This window comes from Pholis gunnellus (assembly GCF_910591455.1).
Source record: "Pholis gunnellus genome assembly, chromosome: 12".
NCBI classification, from domain to species: domain Eukaryota; kingdom Metazoa; phylum Chordata; class Actinopteri; order Perciformes; family Pholidae; genus Pholis; species Pholis gunnellus.
In genome coordinates this window covers 10298052-10320245 of record NC_136539.1, presented here as the reverse complement: position 1 = coordinate 10320245, position 22194 = coordinate 10298052, and the positions used below count along the sequence as shown (strand labels likewise).

General features: G+C 41.1%; 1 protein-coding gene across 3 annotated transcripts in view; it reads left to right on the top strand.

The window, feature by feature from the left end:
• Positions 1-359: 359 nt before the first annotated feature.
• sytl5 (synaptotagmin-like 5) overlaps positions 360-22194 on the top strand; it is a 34402-nt gene continuing 12567 nt past the window's right edge. For 2 of the 3 annotated variants that reach the window (XM_079170143.1, XM_079170141.1), the window contains exons 1-5: positions 360-457; positions 18252-18607; positions 18695-18910; positions 20061-20173; positions 20276-20387. In XM_079170143.1, coding sequence (XP_079026269.1) covers positions 18489-18607; positions 18695-18910; positions 20061-20173; positions 20276-20387 — 560 coding nt within the window. In that variant the 5' untranslated portion in view covers positions 360-457; positions 18252-18488. Of the gene's footprint in view, positions 540-18251; positions 18608-18694; positions 18911-20060; positions 20174-20275; positions 20388-22194 lie in introns of all 3 variants that reach the window. The other variant, XM_079170142.1, reaches the window with a different exon arrangement.

Here is a 22194-nt window from a genome sequence, read left to right as displayed (position 1 = left end):
AAACAACAGTCTGATTTTTTTGCAGAAACAATTGTCGCATTGTCAGGAATAATCCTATTTGTGAGGATTGCGTGGCGCACACGCACACACGCACAAACATACACTCTTACACACACACGCACAAGCATACACTCTTACACACACACACACACACACACACGCGCGCACAAATATACACTCTGTCTCTCTCTCTCTCTCGCTCCCTCTCACGCACACTCACACACACACGCACACGCACACACACGCGCACATACACACACTCTCTCTCTCTCTCTCTCTCTCTTACACACACACACACACACACACCACGCCCCCTCCTGTCGGGAACACCCTGGCTGTGGATATGAGCCTTCAGACGGTGCCGAGGCGCACCGACGCACTAACGCACGGTCACTGATCCCGGGACGAACTCCCCCAGCCTGCCGTGCTCCCGTGCCGGATCGTCGACAGCCACCAGGTAAGACACCGTCGCTCCTCAGGTCAACCGGCAACACACCGGGACTCCCAACACCGCCGTGTTTCGTCTGTCATATGGCACGGTCAGTCGCTGCCTGCTCGTCTCCAGTTTTAATGCTGTTTTGTTTGAGTCTTTTCCTTGTTTTGCGGAGGGGGGCTGTTTCTCCACCATCACGACCACGACCTTGGATGATTAGTCACAGACCAGCGGGTCCAGACAGCCCCACTTCCTAAAGTTACGCGCGTTTGGGCAGGTGCAATGCAGCAAAACGCTCCTTTTCTTGTTTCTTGTTGCCTCCCGCTGGTTTCGACGGTAGATTAACCTGCACCCAAGTCAACTCTCTTCATAATCTGCTGAGAATGTGTTGCATTAATTAACTTGCTGTCCGGAGAGGTTCGAGACCCATCACCATGATGTCATGATATGGTGGGCAGTGGTTTAGATCAATTGATGATGAGGGTACGAGTGACTTGATTTAAATCAACTTAATGGCCCTATAACATGTCAGTTGTTGATTAATGAGGACCCTGTCTGTGGTGGTTTCATGTGGAGTCACCAGGATATCCCTCGACTTCTCAGGGAAGACTGGTGCTACTGAAGAGGTGGCAGACTCACAGCGATGCTGCCTAATGTCTGCAGGACTGACTGAATATCTTGCTCTGTTTTCTGAAGGTGCACCATGTCTGGAGACGTGTACGGTATACACTCCTCATTACAATTCTTCATAGCCTCAGATTAGTTGGTGTTATGCGTGTGTTTGATGCATGCTTCTCACAGCAGGTATGTGAGATCCAGTTTAGGATAAAAGAAATGTGAAGCTTCTTTTGAAGATGTTGTCAGCAGCAGGATTTGAAGCCTCTATTCTGGAACCCGAAGACCTCATGAGGGTTTGAGTCTGGAATACATGCAGGATGTATAAATTACATTACGGTTGTAGGGCTCACTAGTTTATTTGTTCAATCAAATTATGTTGTAGCTGATGGTTATAACTCATCATCGATGACTCTGATAATGTTTTTGATTCATCGTTTGGCCTATAAAATGTCAGAAAACAGTCGAAAAAGACAATCACAAGGCTAAACAAGCAATTGTTGTCCGCACAACTGTCCCAAACTGAAATATATATGGTTTACCATCAAATAAAACAAACAAAAGCAGTAAATCCTAACATTCAGAAGCTAGATTATTACAGGAACAAAGGGAACAACTGAAAGATAAATTGATTATTGTCTTATGATTAACAATTTGATTAATCAATTCGCCCTTTCAGCTCTAAATCAATTAATGGTTCATCTTTAACGTCAGAAAATAATGTAGTATTACTCTTACAATTGCACGTGTCATCTGAACAGCAGACTAAGTATGAAAGACGCTCTATTTACGTTGATATTTAAATGAGACAAAAGCAGCAAATCATCACATTTGAGTCTGATCCAGCAACATGTGATAAATGACCTAAAGGAATAGATATTTTATTTGTTGCAGACAGTTATATGAAACGACCGCTACTTCTCTCACATCCGTCCAGCATCAATCTTCTCCTTTAACTCTTGACAGCCAATAAGCTCATTGAGCAATAATATGCTTTTCCCCAAATATTTATAATCTATTACTCTAAATGACTATTCAGTTACCAAAAATACTACTTGTTTCAGCACTAACTTTCAACATTTTTGATTGATTTCAGGTCAAAACATGGACTAGAGGCGAGTGGACTAACTCCACTACATGGTTTAGTCTTATTTACTGCAGTTATTTGGCAGCAAGTGTTACATTTTAATTGGCCAGTTCAAGGAGCCAATATAGTCTAAAAAGGCCAGTTCAACGTATTAAAGCGGCTACTAGACCTGTCAGACTGGCGGATAAGTGGCTACTTACTTACTACTTACGACAAAGTAGCCACAGACAACATTTAGCTAGTCTTTTCGATCAGCTATCAGGCCTGTGTATATACAACTAAAAACAGCTGTAAATTAAAACAAAGCAGTTGTGTTAATGAGTTAAAATAACATGAGTATATACATTATCCATGGGTTCATTACGAAGCCATGTAAGTGAATGTATTATTAGGTTTTTACAGTATATGCTTTCCCAAAAAGAAAAAACAATTTTACATTGCTGTTTTTTTTTTTTTGGGGTGGGGGGGGGGGGTATTTGCTGCGTACCACATGCCGCCACGTAATTTGTCATAGTGACGCTTCCTTAAATTGGTTAATTTGGCTCCTTGTTAGCAGTAGATGCTGCATCAGCTGAGGCTGTTTTATCATTGTCACAGGGAGAACGGCTCCCTAATGATAACCAAGCTTTTATACAGCTCACACACACAAGGCTGCTGGAGGGGGAATAGATGGGTGAATAAAGGAGGAGAGAAGCCAGGGAACGAAGGGATTCCCTGATTTCTCTCCATGCTGGCAGCCAGAGCTCATCCAGCAGAGCAGAAAGAAGCCCTGGGGAGTGCAGTCACACAACATTAGAGATCTGGCAAGACATAGTAGAAGTGTCCGTGTGTGTGTGTGTATGTGTGTATGTGTGTGTGCAGGCATATATAGTCAGCCACACATGTATTTGTTATTATGGCAGACATGTCTGTGACAGGCTGCAGCTCATGGTGCCAGACTGATGTACTCTGACCTAGAAAACCAAAATGCTGTATTTTTAACTACATCATTTTTTAAACCAGATTAGAAGAATTTAATTACTATACTACATAAATGTATATTTTCCATGAAAACAGCATGTACAATTTGACGTAATTACACAGGAATTGCACTTTGTCACGTAGCCTTTATCTAGCAAACCTAAAACAGTATTTACTAGGTTAATAAACCAACATTTTAGTAATTCAGTTCAGTAAGCTGCCCACACATGATCAGCAGTAAAACCACTCTGCGCTGGCTGTGCCATCATTTTCTTATGGGGAGAGCAATGGCCCCCAACTATGTGGAAGAGCTCCCCCCTGGCATGGCTCAATGCTCAAAATGTCCACAGAAGGCTGCATTCAAAGTTACAATTATTAAAGTCCTTGTGATTTGCTGTGATAAAATATGAAAATGTATTAGATAGAAGGACTAGATTAGTTTATGAAATTGATGTCAATATATATATTTATATGGATAAACAACTTCTTAAAGGGACAGTGTGTAGGAATTGGTGGCATCTAGCGGAGTGGGTGTTGGTTTTGCAACCAACTGAATACCCCTCCAATCATGTCCTCCCTTTCCAAGGCTGCAGTAACATGAGCTGCAGAGTGCAAACCCGTGGTAACACGGTTCGCCTCACTCAGAGGCCATCTTTACCATAACAACAACAGCACGTTTTTTTTGTACTCTGCGGCAAGCGCCCCCTACGTAGATATGAAGGGCTCATTCTAAGCTAACGAAAGCGCCACGATTCTCGGTTTCAGTTGATAATACACCAATGAAAACGGTTTTGAATATTATATTCCATTTCTGAAATACCACATAATGGCCATTTTAAAGTGAACAATAAAGCTAAAAGAGCACATGTTATTGGCAGGTCCTGTGTTTTGTTTGTATTATGTTGCCTAAAAAGACAGCATTGCAACATTTGTATGGAGGCCTCGTATACATTTTCTGACCAGCCTGAACACTTTGGCCTTTCGTTAACGTGACAGCTTTTGTAGTTACTGCTTTCTCTCTTTATATGGCAGTACTATTGGCATCTCATCGGTCCCTCACATAAATGCTGTCCACTCCCTGTTCTCCCAAATGATGAACTTGGCACGTGTAATGGAGATGCACATATGTTGGCTGCCTTTAAAACGTGGAATATTAGCCTATTAAACCCACTATAATCTGCATGATTATAACAAGATTAACTCCGTTGATGACCTGAGCTGCTGCAACAAAGCTCGTCTGTGCTGCTGCATTCAATAACTCGGATCTCTGTAGTGCCGTGTTGTGCGGGGTTTCCCTCCCTCCCACTCACTGATGCTTCTCTTTATCTGTGGCTCTCTAGTGCATACCCCGTTTGGTATGCAGCATATAGCCCCACGCGGCCTCAGAGATGCAGCTCATCCCCGTTCAATCACGGCCGCAGCGAGGCAATCAGTGGAAGCCCGTCCACACACCAACACTGCAGATGTGGGAGGTAGCAAAAAAACACTTAAAAAAGCAGAAATGTAATTTGGAAGCAGTGCTGAGAGGAATGACTCAGTTGGGTAATAGATTGCCGGTCAGGGAGTGATGCCTCTGTTTCACCCTTCCACCAATGTGTATGGACACATACACACTGTGGGCGCTCTGTCATAGGATGATGGGACACTTGAACCTGACAATGAGGCAAATGTGTGGATGCCCACATGCTCCAAACGAACCTTTTTTTATTTAAAATGACATTATTATTTAATTATTTCCCAGCAACAGCATGTTGACTGGGTGTGCTTTGTGGAAAAGTCAACATGGCAGAACGTACATCAAACACTGACATTAATTAGATTCATTGTTAGCAAGTCGTGCACATGAAGGTGTTTATTCAGTAAATGTATTTGAACAGATTAACGACAGCTGTAAGGACATGACTGGGAGTCACAGCCTCAGTGTTATGTAAATATAAACGTTAAAAACAACAAACTTTGACTGTGAAATTATTATAGTGGATTTAAAAATAAAAAAATGATGACGTTTAAAGGTACGTTATTAAAATTGTTATTTAAAAGATTTAACAAATGCAGTTGAAATGCCTTGCAATCATTTGCATTTGAGCTTGAAAGGTCTTTCTTGACATCTGAACGATGATGTACAGTTGAAACTGTGATATGCAGTAGAAAGCTTGGACCTAGAGTTCATAATTGTTTTTAAAAAACAATTTGATTATTCAAATGTATTTGCACTGATAAAATATGTAATGATATTATAACGTAATGTCTGAAGAAGAAATTTGAAAATAAGCGAATAAGAAATAACAAACAGGAGTCTACAACCATGGTAGCAGCTCTGTGAGTAACTTCGACACAGCGGTCCTTTGAGTTAAATGTTAACATCAGCATGCGAACAATGACAACGTTAATCTTAGTGACAGTTAGTGACAGTGTGGGGTCCATGGTAACGTTAGCTCTGACAGCTTGACGGTGTAGCATCAGAGGGCGGGGCTTAGAGAAGGTCAAATGTATGGAGAGACAATAAACGCAAATACAAGGTAAAGTGCCTGAAGGTGGAGCCTGTGAACCTGAATTCCATGTTGAAGGCATTAGATGCATTTTGTCATCAGCTCAAACCGAGCGGTCTTAAAAACATTAGGCAGAGGGTAACATGCTTTATGATGTCATTACAGGTGGAGACTCATAGGATTAAAATGTAGTCCTCAGTGCCATGCACATTTTAATCACATAATCTTGAGCATTAATCAGTTTCGGCAGAATGTCCTGTCCACCGTGCCTTTATTTGTTGAAAAGGGCAAAGTCCACATTGGAATGTCTGTTGGTTCTTACCACTGAGACACAGTTTGTTTCTCAATGTGAACGACGGATCCTTCACATTGAGGAACACCCGCAGTGTCTGTACATACTGTAAGACCAGAAGACGAGTTCATTCATCTGAGCTCAGCATGTATGCATTCAGTGTACCTTCAGTAGCTCTCGGCGTTGAAGTGCTAACACTAGTTAACGTTGTGCTAACATACTCGGTTGTATAGTGAACCTAGATCGTAAGAGCACTTCACACTTCCTGCAGAACATCTGGACCAAATAACAAATCCTTAAAGCTAAACGAGAAAAAAACGCATTTGTTCAAAACTAATACAAATCACTGTTGAAAAAGTGAACCTGTTTTATGGTGTGACAGCACTATGGTTAGGTTTTCGGAAAGTTAGAAATACAAGTTTTACTTTGTTGTCAACGACCGCAAAGGAACGATCAAACTCACAATTAGTGTTGACTGTCGGTAGGAAACAGAAAACAATATTTGACTCATCCATCCATCCCCTATAACAACGTTACCCGTCTTACACCTTCCAAGTCATAAATCCTAGAGTGCCATCCTATATGTGTTTTTGGGGGGTTTGCTGAAACAAATGATACTGTTATTTTTCTTGCGAGGAGAGTCTCTACTGGCATGTTGACATTTATAATTCTGATCTTACTCTTTTTTTGCTGTTCTTTTATTAAAAAGTGAGAAGTGCATCACCCTTGAAGGAATAGTTTGACATTTTGCTTTCGTGAAAAGAGTTAGATGAGATTTGGATTGGAGCAGGCAACAGGAAGTTACTGATCCCAGTCAAGAAACTGGCACAAACCCTCTGTAAAAAGGCGAATTGTCGTTTTTACGCTACGGATTTTGTTCTGATAAAACAGTGACATGTTAATTTGATCTTTAGAGGTGCTGGTAGGTTCATCCCTTTGGAAAGAGCCAAGCTAACTGCTTCCCCCCTTTATTATTGTTAATACTAAGCTAAGCTAACCGACTGGAGGTGGTGGCCATATAGTCAGAAACAGGCTGGCCAAGTATGTTTTCATTTTCATTTGCCTTGGTGTCGTGGTCAAAAGTAGTAGAAAACACAAGCACCTCAAAAAGTGATCGAAATATAAAGGATACATTTACAACTAGAAGGGCACTCGACTGTGCCGTGTCTCGCAAAAGTTCCAAATAATTTGTTTATCTGATCGGATTCAGATCTGCTCCAAATTGTAATTGGTTCTTTGTTGGCCCATGCATACACCCGAAAACGTTCTGTAATCCTGCTGCCAAACAGACCGAACCGAAAACATATCCTCTTCGGTGGAGGTCATAAACACATGCACGATATAGCTGCAGTACAGAATGCTGTATGCGGGGGTGATATTCTAAATAAGTGAATAAGCATATTCCCAAACTGTGAAAATATTCTTTTAATTAATGACGTACTATCATTTATAACTTGCCGACATGATAAATATTCATAAAAAAGATTACCAAACATTGTTTAACAAGCCAAAGGATTTTTTTTTATAACTTTGCAAACCTTACAATTGTTCTTAATAATGTCTCAAGCTAATCCCCCTACAATCTTTAATTAATATTATAACGCCCGAAGAAATGGTGCCTTATCAGAAAGTGATACCAAGGAAGCAGCTAATTGCAAAGTCCAAGTTACTGAAGCATCTTTGAACACTGAATTGAACTTGTTTTATAGTTCAGAGGTTTCACAAGTTCACAAGTGTTTGAATGGATGTCACGAGCACCTGAAATTCCCTCACCAACATGCGAACATGCTCCTCAGCAAATTAATTCTTCTGGCTTCTGATCAGTGTGAGAAAAGGTTGACAAGTAGATGTTTCTACATGCTTCTTTGGCTTGATACTGTTGATACATCCTTTTAAAAATCCAATATTGCTCTAAACCTGGAGTCCATCTGCCTGAAACAGCAGCTTGTCTTTGCTGCAGGATCTTTATTCATCGATCCATCCTCGAGGCTCAGGCAGCCCAGACACTTATCAGTCCTCCGAACACTGAATTTCATTGTCCATCTGTCTCCTTTGTGTTCCAGCTACGCTAACTTACCCACATACAGTGCAATAGAACTGAAGAGACAGGGCTAATCTTAAAAGACAATCATAATCCATTAGTGTCCACTGCAGCTTTAAATTACACATGCAGTTCAGGTGTTACACTCTGATTAATGGTAACACTGCTCTGCACACACACACACACACACACACACAAGCACTTTCAGAGGATTCCCCTCTCTAGGGGCATCAAAAAGAAAAAAGTACAGTCAAATGTTACAGGCAAGCAGCAGTTAAACAGGAATGAGTGCTATGAAATATTCAGCCATGTTGGTGAAAGGAGAGGGAGCTGTTTATAACCCCAACGTCTCTCTCTCTCTCTCTTCTTTTCTCTGTGAAGAAGCAGCAGAGGCCACGACTGTAACTAGGTTAATGAGATCCAGCCTCGATCTAGAAACCTCTCATCTCTTGTTCGTTAAGTGCTCATGCATGGGAATCTTTAGCACGCTGACAAACAAAAAGGGTTTTGCTGTGTTAAGTTTTCCTGAAAGAGGCATGTCATAAAAGATCACACGGCTCTTCTTGATATCTTAGTTTTATCTAGTGATAATATCTGACAGAGGTCCTTAAAGATAGATTTCAGATACTCTGCACTGAATATGTGCGTGTTTATCCAACAACCAGACTGTCTTCACTTGAACTGTCTCACAGTTTCCATCATAAGCCTAAACAGTGCCAGATCTGTGGCGTAGAAGGCAGACTGTGTCTTGAAATCTGGACCATTTCACTGCTGTTTCTGGCAGAAGGAATTGGCCTGTTTTACAGAATATGGGAGAAGCTTAGGTATGGTGCCTCCATAACCTGTCACTCAGAAATTGTTAGAAATCGTTAGATAGGCCTTGAGAATTTGATTGGAATTATGTGGATTTTTGATGCAGTGCAAAAACAAGCAAAATGGCAACATGGAGAGAAAATGAATATTAGAGGTGTGCGTTATTTTACGAAGACTATTATACATGATTTTGCTTTGCTGATGTCATCACTCATCAGGTTCATTCTTCATGCAAAGGCTTTGTGATATAATTAAAGGTGCAGTTGGTTTGTCTGTCATTGAATTTATTTAAACACTTAATAGTAAAAGGGCTGAATCCTCTCCACAAGCACGGCCGGAGTAATGCACAAGGGGGATATGTAAGATGCTAAAAAAAGATTTTGACACAAGACCCTTACACAAAACAGAATAGCTTAAAACGTACAAAGGATGTCAAATTAACGAACCACTTTTCAGTTAATCCAATTATGACAAATAACAGGTGTACAGGTCATCTATAGGTCCCCAGGTCAAGAGGTCATTCCTATGTTCCCAGGCTCCTATATTTTCAGTTTCCTATAGACTGACATTGTAAGATATGGGTAAGGGGCTGTCTTCGCATTATACTCTAAAGAAAGGAATGCAGAGCAATGCAAAGGCAGTTTGAATGGTTTAAATGCGTTCACCCACCGTGGAGATCGTGTTGGTTTCAAGGAGTATAACATCAGTAGGCTGTAATCTGTAGGTGGGGGATTTAAACGTATTGACTCAGGGAAACATATGTTCAACAATTGACCTCTGGACAAAACATTGCTGAGAACATAAAATCCTTTGAAAGGTCTTGTTGTGTCATATAGCAGGGATATTGAGCTGGGGAACAAAGAATCCTGAGCGCACACACGCTCCCCCAGGGCAGATGCCGGCTATGTGCAGCTGGTGCCATGAGATGAAATTGGAACCTGTCCAATATTTCAGTTCATGACTAAATACCTGCAAAACTAACAGCATTCTCATCAGCTTCAGCTGTGCTGAAGTGCTAATCAGAAAATATTAACATTCTAAAATTGATGTTGAACATGGTAAATATGATACCAATCAGCAGCATCAGCATGATGATGTTAGCGTTTAGCTCAAAACACTGTGACTAAATCAGAGTCGCAAACATGGCGCTAGATTCTCACGCCAGGCAGTCACTGCACAGATTAAACCCAATTTTACCCCCAAATTAGTCGTGGACTAATATTAGAATCATGCAGAATGTAAGCCACATCGGTTATTATTTGTGTGAGTGGTGCTTGTTAGTCTTGGTAATCTCTGGTCTGAGTCCTTTTCATCTTTAGTGATGCAATTTTCCAGAAATATTAGCTTCATGCAACAGAGACCACAGAACTACTGATGTGTTTTTATCTCTGAGGGGAAGAAAAGTTTCTTCTTTGTGTTTGTTTTAAGGGGTGCTGAAGTCATCACTGAACGTCTGATTTAACTTCCTTGCTCCTTCTGCGCTTAAAGTCCAGATCTGGTATCCTCTTCCTGCTAGTCTTTGATTTCTCCGGTCACACCCAGCAACACAACATGACCGAAACCAAATTATCTATTTTCCGTCTCTGTGCCTTCTCTCTGCTGGTCTGTGCGGAGGAGTGGCAGCCTTTTCCTAAACCCACGCTGCCCTTTCCTCTTAATTAGTGGGTGAAAAGACACAAACAGCCCATCAGTGCGAGGACAATGAAGCAGCATTCAGATTCGACTGATGCCGGAGAGTTCAGTGAAGGTGAAAGAATCAGAAATTGGAGGGAGGACTGCTGGGAGAATAAGAGAGGACAGCTAACAGGAAGCTCCAGATGAGGTTTTTAGAAGCACTAACTCTGTTAGTTTGTTTTTTTCCTATTTTCTGCTCCATTGAGCCCTGCAGGGAACTGTGGAGGCCTGCAGGCTTGATAAGTCATTACTATTGACGGCTCCCGTGAGAGTTGTAATGTTACGTTGGCTCTGACATGTGTGCTCCATGGCTGCAACGGCATCATTTTAAATGTTAGTCCTGGTTGAGAAGGAATTGCTTCAAACAACGGTGGAGGTCAAACACAAACTGAAAACAACTAAATAAAAACAACTCTGAAAGGCCTTGAGTGTATTATGTAGTAGAAAAATATATTACAACGGAAAGTCTTGCTTTTCAAATGTATCTTAAACCAATGTGTAGGATTTAGGGGGATCTATGGGCAGAAATGGAATATAATATTTGTTTTATAACTAATAATTGTTCTGTTTTTTATTAGCTTGGACTGTGCCCTTCGGATCTTCACATGGAGCTGGTCCTCCATGTTTCTACAGTAGCCCAGAACAGTCAAACCAAACACTGGCCTTCATTTCTGACAACCAACACTCAAAGCAGATGCAGGATATGCAAGGCAACGCTATGCGCACATGAATGATGTATATCACCTTCTTTAATTCTACACACTGGTCCTTTAAGTAAAAGTATGCAAAATGTTAAAACTAGTTTTAATAATTTGGCATACTGGTGCGTGGTTTGATTGATAATTCATCATAATTCGTTGGCTCATTACATGTTTGTTTTATGTAAAATCCTAGTAGCTCCTTAATCCTAGTAGCTAAAGCTGTCAGAAATTTGACGTGGAGTAAAAAGTTCAATTATTCCTTCTGAAATGAAGAGGACTAGAAGTATGAATTGGCATGAAATGAAAATACGCAAGTAATACTTCAAAACCGTACTCAAGTGGAGGACTGAAAATTGGGTGGGGATCTGCAGTTATCATTATGCTTGAAACAAAGTAGTTTGTACAACGGACGTCGGAAGTGTTTTTTGTTGTTCCGAACGGCGACACCAGAGCTGGGGCGTCAGAGAGGGTGGAGACGAGATAATTGTTCAAATGGGCTTAATAGCGCACACGGCTGTACACACGAAATCTGATGTAAGAGAACAATTAAAAAAGAGAGAGAAGTTGAAACGCTGCGTACTTTCTCCACACTCGCGTTACTGCGGGAAGTTGCCGTGAATGTTAGATTGTCGAATCCAGCTCCCCCAATTCCAACTTTGGAAAGATCTTTGTCCGTCAAACAAGGACTACAGTTGAAGCATACAGACACTTTTCCTGTCTACAAACGAGTGAAACACCACGAATGCCTTTTTTACGAGAGACTGTCTGAAGGTGTGCGCTGTATTCCCCATTTGAGAGATTATTGTGTCTCGCCCCTCTCTGTGACAGCCGTCTTTTCATCCCCATGGCTTCGAGCGAGGCTCTTCATAGCAACTACAATCAATTTTGCCTTCAGACACGTAAAATAGTTTGTTCCAAGCGAACCCCAGCCTTTACAGAGTTGACCCTCTCTCCTGTGCTGTACAATTTGTAGACAGCCAGTTTAGAGATAAGGGCAAAGGATTGGTTGTTGTTCTGCTGGATCTTTCCCTCAGCTGCAGTTTGACATCTTCACCCTCCCTGTAGACTTACAATCAGAGACAAAAGGCCAAATCTGGTGAGGACAGGATGCAAGTCACCGTTATGCAAAGTGGCAGGCTTGACGGAGGTGAGTTATTTATTTCGCTGTCTTAAGTCGCTTCATTACCTTTGAGCCTGCCAAGTAATTAAGGTTTCAAATTGGATTCTGATTCACCAACCACGATGGTCTCTGTGTTTCAGCAGAGTTATTGACAGGCAGAGAGTCCGCAGGATGAAGAGGAGTATTTGCAGACAGCTCCTTGCTTGATTAGCAGTGACATAGACAGGGTGTCTGACAGGTCTCCAGGCTGAGAGAAAGGGTTATTAGAGCACTGCAGTGGTGCGGATATGTTATCTTCCCTGAGGTGTTGTGTGTGTGTGTGTGTGTGTGTGTGTGTGTGTGTCTGAGAGCAACGAAGCAAGCGACAGAAAAAGAGAGACGGACGGAGGGGTCACCATTTCAGTGAAAAGTACTCATAAGCAGGGATACTTTCCACTCTGTAAAACCCGTCATATAAAATTTAACGTGCCGCCTCCTCCATCCCAATGTCTCTCTTCCCAGAAACCTCGGCAGTCTCCTCCAGCACGCCAGATCTCATCTCCAGCTCTCTGTGAGAGCGGTGGCCGCCTATTGATTTCACACCTCGCTGTGAACACAGTTCCCACATCCGATCTCAGGAAGCAGATTACATGCAGGGAGCTACACGGCTGAGATGGCCGGATGAATCTTATTTGCTTCATTTCCTTTAAATTGAGATAAGCTGTGCACGCTGGAAACCATTTTGAGGTGCAACAACATCCACGTGGATCCTTGTCACAACCTGCACTGCACTCTGAAGCAGCTTGCTTACTGCTTTATGAAGAGCACTCTCAGTCTGTAGGGACACTGTTTTCGACTCGCTACGGGTAAATCTGATTGGCCTGACTCTCAGGGTTTTATGAGCAGAAATCTGTCTGAAGGGCTTTGTGCCTCATCTCGTCCTTCTACTTAGAAAAGCAATTCAATTTTGTGTCTGCTGAAAGCTGCTGTTCTTTGGTCATCAACTACATCTGTCAATGCCATGATATTTATCTCCGAAATCTGTTAATATAGTGCTTTGGCTACATAGACAATACTCACTTGCAGGGTCAATTCAATGATGGTTGAAATATATATTATACCACCAGATTAATCGTTTCATTACCTTGAATCTCAGACTTTTGTCATCCAGCACTTCCATATAATTCCATATGATTTATGGATGTTGGATAGCAATTTAAGTAAAAGAAAACAGCCCCTACTTGATATAGCAGGAATTACCAAAGCAGAGATAAAGTACAATAGAATATGTGATATTCTCTGGTCATCTGTGTCATGGCACAGGTGTAAGCAGCTGTGAGATTTTTTGTTATGGACCTTTTCTGATGAATAATTAATATCTTTACACTTATACATGTCTGCTATTCTCTGTGTGAGTGAGTGAGTGTGTGGACCATATGAAAGCCTTTATTGGCCAGCAGAAAGAGGTCTCTGGTTGAGCTGAAGTGACCGGCTGTTTATTGGTCACCAGAGACGCTCTCTGCCACTCATCAGCAGTCTACTGCCGTCTGACATTAATGATTCAGGAGGAAAACGTACATACCACAGGGAGATGTCGGGGTTATACATTAAAACGATGGAGAGCCATGGTGTGGAGCGCCTACCTACCCTGGAAAACAACAACATCTAGACAGAGTAAAGGTTAACAGACTTGTGCAGCTGTCTGTTACATGGAAGTTGTATAATTTGTGTAACTTATTGATGATCTGCATGCTGCTCTTCACACTGTCGCCACCTCTGTCAACATTGCGTGGTAGTGAGGATGCTAGAACACGTAAATTATCTGGAAAAGCATCACCCCCCCCCAGGAGATGAAGAATCTGCTGACACAAGGTTAAAGAGCTACTGTATGATTTATTCATTATCTTTAAGGCAAAAAAAGATCGGTGCTGCCCCTCGCTGAAATAACAAGACTAAAGCTGGAGTCATAGCTGATGAATTTTCAATTTAAAATGTGGGGGCGGAGTACCAATCACAGGGCTATGCACAGACACAGACAACTATTCACATTCACGATCATTTTCAGTTGCTACTGAACCTGCATGTCTTTGGACTGCGGGAAGAAACGGGAGAAAACCCACACAGTTAAAGGAATGGACATGCTTATCTCATTTGCTTCTTAATTTTGTAAGTTAGTTCGGATGGGGCCCAAATCACATTCACAAAGACTTCCAGTTCAACCAGAGTTCCAGTTAGCAGCATATGTCAGCTTCAAGAGGTCTGACCATCCCCATCTGTGTTTGTGTTATATCAAAATGTCTATGCAATACACAAGGATAAGCACCTGGAGAGGACAGATGTTTGTTGCTTGAATCACAAGAGCACTGATGGCTGGAGGGGACAACTTTGGTGAGATGCCAAAGTGCAGCACTATAACAATATAATGGCATTACAAATGATCACAGAGGTAACGAGAAGAGTGCGAGGGTCTGAGGGGTTTAGTATGAACATCTTACACTGTTTTCCTCATTAAACAATTTACATTTGAAGGTTTTCCTTCTAGCAGAAGAGTCCAGTATTGAGCTACACACAGTCCAGGTGTGGCCTGGTTCATGACTGAAACACTCATATTTTGCCTGGTATCTCTGTTCCTTTGTCCGCCCATTGACTGTTCAGTAATAAATGCATTTTATTGATAACGTGTTTATCCAATGTTCATTTTTCATCCAAGTCTACTTTGGGTCTCTGCCAACTGGAGTCCAGCTGCTCCCAGCACACCTGTGGTCTTTAATTGGCAGATTGGTTCTGCTGTATATAAGCCCGGCCACCTGTAGAAACACACCACACTGACAGGTGGTAAAATGCCACATAGTTACAAAACACCCAGTTAGATTACAATGTGGCTTTGTGGCCAGATGTGCCCCGGCGGAGCGCAGACTCCGTGACAAAACGACCCATTCCATGTTTGAACAATGTGAATTGTGGAAAAGATGAAAAACGTCCCCCGCACTGTGTTGAGAAGGTCAAGCTTTGCTTGGAGCTTTGTTATTACTGCATTGATGAGAAGCGAGTGCGTTTCCGCCAGCACAGCCAAAGTTTAACTGTCTCATGACTCGTGTTTGCTCAGGGCAGCGAGAGCGGCAGCGGGAATGTGTGCAGTGTGTACTCAGGGAGGACTGCGTCAGGACACACGCCTACTGCGGGCACACAACTCAAACTCTGAGATACTGTTGTGCTCTCACGGCACAACTGTTATATGAAAGATGCTCAGATAAATATTAGTTTTGCTTTATTGATTGTTGAAGTCAGTCCAGTACGCCAGGAGTATCATGTGGCACAGTTGCTTGGCTACTAGAATTGTCTGTGTGGCTATAGTCTGCATTTTTTACTTCCTTGCTTTACATACACTACTACTTGCCAGTTTTTTTTTAAAACCTAGCCAAAACTAATGTAGTTCAATGCAACAGTCCTAGTGCACCTATAAACCTAAAGTGGATCAGTTGGACACTTGGACTGCAGCTCTGTCCCACACAGACAGTCAGTGTTTGTGTGAGGACAACTGGAAGTCCATGCATGTGTTTGTGTATTGTAGCGCTGTCGCTGGTAGCAGATTTAATAAATATGAATTAATTAATATAAATGTATGTAACCATTATTAGTAATGCAATTCATATTTCTAAACCCATACATTCGTATAAAATAATGATGGTATTCATCTTACGTCATAAGCCACCATTAGTTTGACTAACAGAATTTATTTAACATAAGATTCCATTTTGGAAAACCTCCAAATTTGATATTAATCAATTCAATCTTAATCTCAGGTTTGCTACAAAGTTCTTCTCAAGGTGTACAGGGAGCTATTATTTCATAAACACACAAATCAAATGATCAAGTTATTTATAAACATAACTAAATTACTGAGCAGAAAATAAATGAATAAGCGATAAAATAAACAAAATGAAGGGAATGAATAAAGAATATGACGAACAATACAATGAATAACATTGAACCAAATAAATTAAAAAAATAAAGAAATGTGGATTATATCACCATTGCAGTCAGAACAGTTGGTTAACCCTACCAGGAAGTAAGACTAAAGAATGCTCATTACAAAGCTACCAAAGTGTTTTCCTTTTAGCCTCACTGACTCTGGATTGCAACAACGGTCTGTCAATGCACAACTTTGGTCCAAATTAAAATACCTCAACAACTATTTGATGATCTGCCATGAAATTTGGTTCATACATTCATGCTCCTTACAGGATGCATTGTAATGACTCTGATGATACCCAGACGTTTAATTTAGCGCCACCATCAGGTTAAAATGTGTCCAATATCTGACCAAATACATGCAGAACTAATCACATTCCCATCAGCCATACTTTATACTTTTTGTGTAGTGCTAATTAGCAAATGTTAGCGTGCTAGTACACTAACAAAACATCGTACCTTTAACATCAGCATTATGAGCATTTTAGCATGCTGACATTAGCATTCGGTGCCTAAAACAGCCTCTCAGAGCTGCTAGCATAGCCGTAAACTCTTAGTCTTGTCCACTGTTGACGTGAGTGGTTGACCATTCGATTTGATATAATAAGACTGTGGTGTGTTTGTAAACACCCACAGCACCACAGAGAAGGTGGTTTCTGGTGCAACCGCAGGTGATGCCCAACATAGATAAGACCAAAAGTAAGGTCGCCGAATAAACACTTTGAATTGCCTTGTTGCTGAAATGTGCTAAAGTTGCCTTGTCTTACAAGAGAAGTCTCAGTCAGTGAATCGTAAGGGTTATTTATATTCAGCAGTTGAGTATTTTAAATGCAAAGGTATCTTTAAATCTCCATCTCATGCCCAAGGTGAAGAAAGATCTCTTCTTCGGCTACAATGCAGCTGCAGTTCAGCTTAAAACGCTCTAATCGCTGATGTCATGGTGTGCCTTTGGTTGCAAATGAAGCTGAGATGATGTCTGCCGGTTCATTAGTGCTAATTCATGTTAAGTGAAGGGAAGAGGCGAGAGAAGAAAGGGCGAGGATGAAAGAGACAGTAATGAATAAGGACTGAAGGAGGCTGGTGTGGGCTTATGCAGATCCCTCCACTCCATTCAATTTTTATTTCCCAACTTAATTTACACAAGCACCGGCAGAATTCTGTCCCTGTCCTCCCATATATATTAGTTTCTGATCTCCATGGTCGGTATTATTGAAAGCATGGATGGCAATTTTTATGCAAATCAGATTATTAGCGGTTCAGTTCAACTGATCAGGCATAGCAGCTAGATTGCGAATCGAGTGTGTTCATGTGTAGCATTCAAACCAAAGAACGACCAAAGAAATTCTTATTTGACTAAAATGTATTCGATTTTGTCGACATATAGATGAGTTGATTTAATAGACCGATGTCAGATTCTCAACAGAGAATCACACACAAGCACAACTTTAAATCTTGTTTTTACAAGAGATGTGCTGATAGGTTTCTTAGAAACAAGTTGCTCGGCATTAACACTGACTAATCGACTAAAGAAGTCTTAGTTGTCTAAGACCAAAGAGATCGATTAGTCGACTTATTGACTAAGACGGGCAGCCCTAGATCCAAGTTGTTGAGATATTTCAGTCCGGATCAAAAGTGGGGGACCTGCAGACTGACATTTCCATCCCTCTTTGTACAAAAGTATCTGCCAAATTAATGTTATTTAGCTGAGTGCATTGACATTCAGGTATGCAGATAATTAGACCTTGTCTTGTCGTGAATTTCAGGAAAGATAGAGCTTTGCTAATAGAAGCTGAGAAATGTGGGTGTTGTGCTCTGAATGTCAGGCTTGGAGCCTAATTGGGAGCTTGTTAAGCTGCTGTCGAGCTGTCGAATGTCCACCAATTACTTGTGCTTCCTCTTGTCATCTTGTAAATCACTGTCTTATTTTAATAAATGCTTTAATAAACATGAGGGGAAAAAAGCACTGAAACCAGGACTTTCATTGTCACCCCTTATATTTATATTTTTTATTAATGAGTTATTAATATCAGTCATGTTTTACTAACTTTCTATTGTGTCTGTTTGACCTCATCTAGGCTTCCTGAGAGTGGTCAGCTCTTGTCAGTTTCCCTAAGAAACAGAAGGTCATCGGAGGAAACGCTGGGGGGACAAAGTCTGGACTATGCTAGCGCTAAAAGAACAACAGCCCAATCGTGAGCAGAAAATTACAGAAAGAGGAGCTTTTTTGAAGCATAATGTAGCTCATTCAGACGTCTTTCCTGCAACATCTTTGCTTTGGTGATTTCATCGGCCAAGTGTACACTGAGGGACAAATGGAGCAGGTCGGGGAGGATCTCAACCTCTCTTATCTCCTGGAACATGAAAGAGACATGATCCTGAAGGTGCTGCAGAAAGATGAGAAATTGAGGAAGCGAGAGGAGAAGAGGATTCGGTGAGGACTTCAGTATTGCAAGTTTTAACGTTCATGCTACAGAGTTTTCTTAACGTCCCTTGATATTTTCTTCTACCTTGCCTGCAGGAAGCTGAAGAATGAGCTGCTGGAGATCAAACGGAAAGGGTCCCGTCGGCCCCAGGAGGTGGAGGAGCGACAGTGCGCTCGCTGCCTGAAGAGTCTGGGCCTCATCTTCGGCCGTGGAGATCTCTGCAAGGAGTGTCAGCTGCGCGTCTGCGACGACTGCCGCGTTGCATCTCCCAAAAGACGGCAGTGGAGATGTAACGTTTGTGCCAAGATCTCGTAAGTGCGATGCCTGGCAGGGATCAAAAACAGTTTATTGTTTAGAAGAGCAATTGACTCCAGATGGTTCGGATCAGATGGTTAATGACACCACATCTGTGTCTCCATTTGTCAGTGAGGGCTTCGGGTGTTTCAGTGCTGGCATCTTCTACAGGGCTTAAAAGAATAATGACCAACCCCCCTAAAAAACCTCTTGAGCACTAAAGAGTCTTTTTTGTGGCACCCACTTTGGGGGTTTATACATTCTAGACAAAGAAGTAATGTGAGATATTTACAGCTCTGCTATAGTGAACTGTTCAGAACTAACTGAATAATTACTGGTAAACAGGGTTGTGTGTCTGTTGTCGAAAATCGATTAGCCGTAGGATCTTTCTACAATCGCTCTGCACACTCAAAAAAAAAAAATCAATACTGTAGCATAGATACCAAGTCCTCCACTGCCGCCGGTCTGAATAATCACACTGTGACCACGAAATGTGTTTGTGTGAGAAGTAAAACTTTTTTGCTCGTGAGCTAGTAGCAATGTTTTGGCTCTGTCCAACGACACGTGTAACCCACAGAAAGAAATGAAGAAATGGACTGAATTAGTGAAACTCCAGCAGAAGGAGAGAAAGTGGTTACACGAATCAATCTTCATCCAGGGTATCTGCAGGTCCTAAACAGTCGTAAAACAAAAGGCCAGAGGGAAACTTCATTTAATCTTAATGTATTTTGTAGCCTGCAGTAGTGAGTAATGTTAGTTATAAAAACATTTTGGGAAAGAAAATCCCCAGTTGTTTCACACACTATCCATCTATTTTCTGTTGTTTATTCAGTTCCAGTTTGTGTCTAATGTTTAATTAATGATATTTTTATGAATTATTGTTATTATTGTTATATACAGTACTGACAACAATGTGTTGTCAATAACCTTCATGCACTTGGTAAACTATTCTTCATCTCATCATCTCTACTGGTTCGTTAATATTGTTCAAACTTTGGCCGGTGTGACTGTGAAACAGGCACTATATGATATCACAAAAGTCTTTAAAAGTCTTACATTTAACATACTGAACACTGCAGAAACACTGATAACTCACTGATTGACGATATCTTAGTTTGGGTGGACTTTTGTATGTTGAGGCTCCCAGTAATGTTTGTGTGTTTGCAGCGAGCTGAAGGAGGTAACAGGAGAGTGGTTCCTGGAGGAGCGGTCCAAGCGCTTTGAGCAGGGAGTGCCGAGCAGCGACGTGATCAAACAGACAATCATGAGTAGCCCGATCAGTGAGTTTCACCTCTAATGTCCTCTTTCCAAAACCGTATTGATTATGTGGAGTAGTGTAGGTTATATGCTGATTGCATTAATGCAATGTTTTTGATTACCAGTCACAGACAAAAAGTCAACAGAAAACCTGTCAAACCTTTCTGAGTCTGAGAGACCCGACACCCCGAAATCCAACAGAAGTGCAATACTCAACATCGGTGCCAGGAGGAAAGGGTAAGCAGAGGAAGAGGAAAACAGCTCAGTTTAAGTTCATGCAAACACATACATGTTCTGAATATTAGAGTGTTTACTGAGTGAATTCATCTCAACCGGCATTTGAAAGAACTCTGCAGTGTGTTGAGAACTCGCCTCAGTACAAAAGGCATTGGAAAAGATCAAGGGGATACTCTTATGATTTTACAGAGACATTGAATACATTTCAGAATATATTTAGTAAAGCAACACAGCAGTAATTGGATTGTGGCGGCTTGCACCGCTCCCCATCTTGGCGGCACTCTAATGGTACCTGTAGGCATCACAGTGATTCAGTCCAAAAATTAAAAAAATAACTTAAAAAATAACAAGAAGCTGTGATTATTTCATGAGTGTGGGGAGTAAGAAGTACTACCCTGAGCCTTCCACTTAGCACTTATTGTATTCATATTGGTTTGTTTCTGTACTTTCGCTCTGCTTTATGCTCTTAGATGCTTGTTTAAAAAAGGAGATGCACTTACGACTTCTGGTGACTAGTAGTTCTCTTGAATACCGATGTTGAATACACTTATTGTAAGTTGCTTTGGATAAAAGCATCTGCTAGATGGCTGTAATGTCATGTAATGTAATGATTACTGAAAACCTTCTGACTAATGAATTGAATAACCCGTCATTAAAGAAAATATTAAACTTCTGGTTTTAGCGTCTGACCAGAAGTGCAAAAAGAAGCAGTACGGTGCAGTGCAATGTGCCAGATAAACAACAGTATGAGTATACAATATAGACATTATAAACATATAAACAGTATGAACAGTGGATATGAAATGCAAGATATACAGTATAAACAGTAAGGTGTAAGTATGTATAGTCACTGGAGGAAGGTGTCTGGTGTGTGTGTGTGGTTCACAAACAGTAAATAGACAATAATGGGATTCATATGCCAGAATTTTGGCAGTCAATTAAGTACCGTGGTAAAAGACAATTAGAGAAATAGTTCAATAGTCTGTACTTCGGCACAGCGTTGCTTTGAACTAGATGCTTGTGTTGGTATGCTGATGTGGCACAAAGAATATTTGTATGTAATTGCCCACAGACTTATATGTGTTGTTTAATATGCAAGCACTCCTTTTCAAACATTTCTATTTTGAGGATAAAGGCACAGGATCATACGTGGCTGTATAAACTATTGGCTTGCGCTGTGTTCTTCAGTTGGCCATCACATCTAACGTTACTAGTAAATTTGCCACTGAGGTCCAGCCATCGGTAGGTATATGTCAACCTAAGCACCTTTTTGTATGTCATTAATGATGTAGTGTTAAATTAGTAGAGTAAATGACGGCACTGTAGTGAAAACAACATTGGGAATCGGATGTATATGAAATAGTGAGTTAATGGCTTGTTGTTGTGATAGACATGCTGTTTTTATCTTTGAGATATTGTGATTTTACTATTATATTTACTAAACTAAGCAGTTGGCCGTTGATGTTACGAGTAAATTTGCCACTGAAAGCTCAGTTTGTGGTTTTTATTTATACTTTACAAAATAAATTATTTTTAAAATGTGTCACCACCTTGAGTCAGCCTGCACTCTATGGGTGTGACACTAACAATGACAATGTCGACATGTGGATGTTTATCAGGTATAATGTTGGCCATGTTTTCTAGCTTATTGCAGCTTGACAAACATGGACATATATTTTTAATTCTGATAACAAACAGGTCAGAAAGCCACCTTCTTTGTGGAAATAATTAATCAAAATAATGTAACAGCATCCTTTACTAGATTTCCTCTGCAGGATGCAAACTGTAGAGTTGTGACTTAGATAAT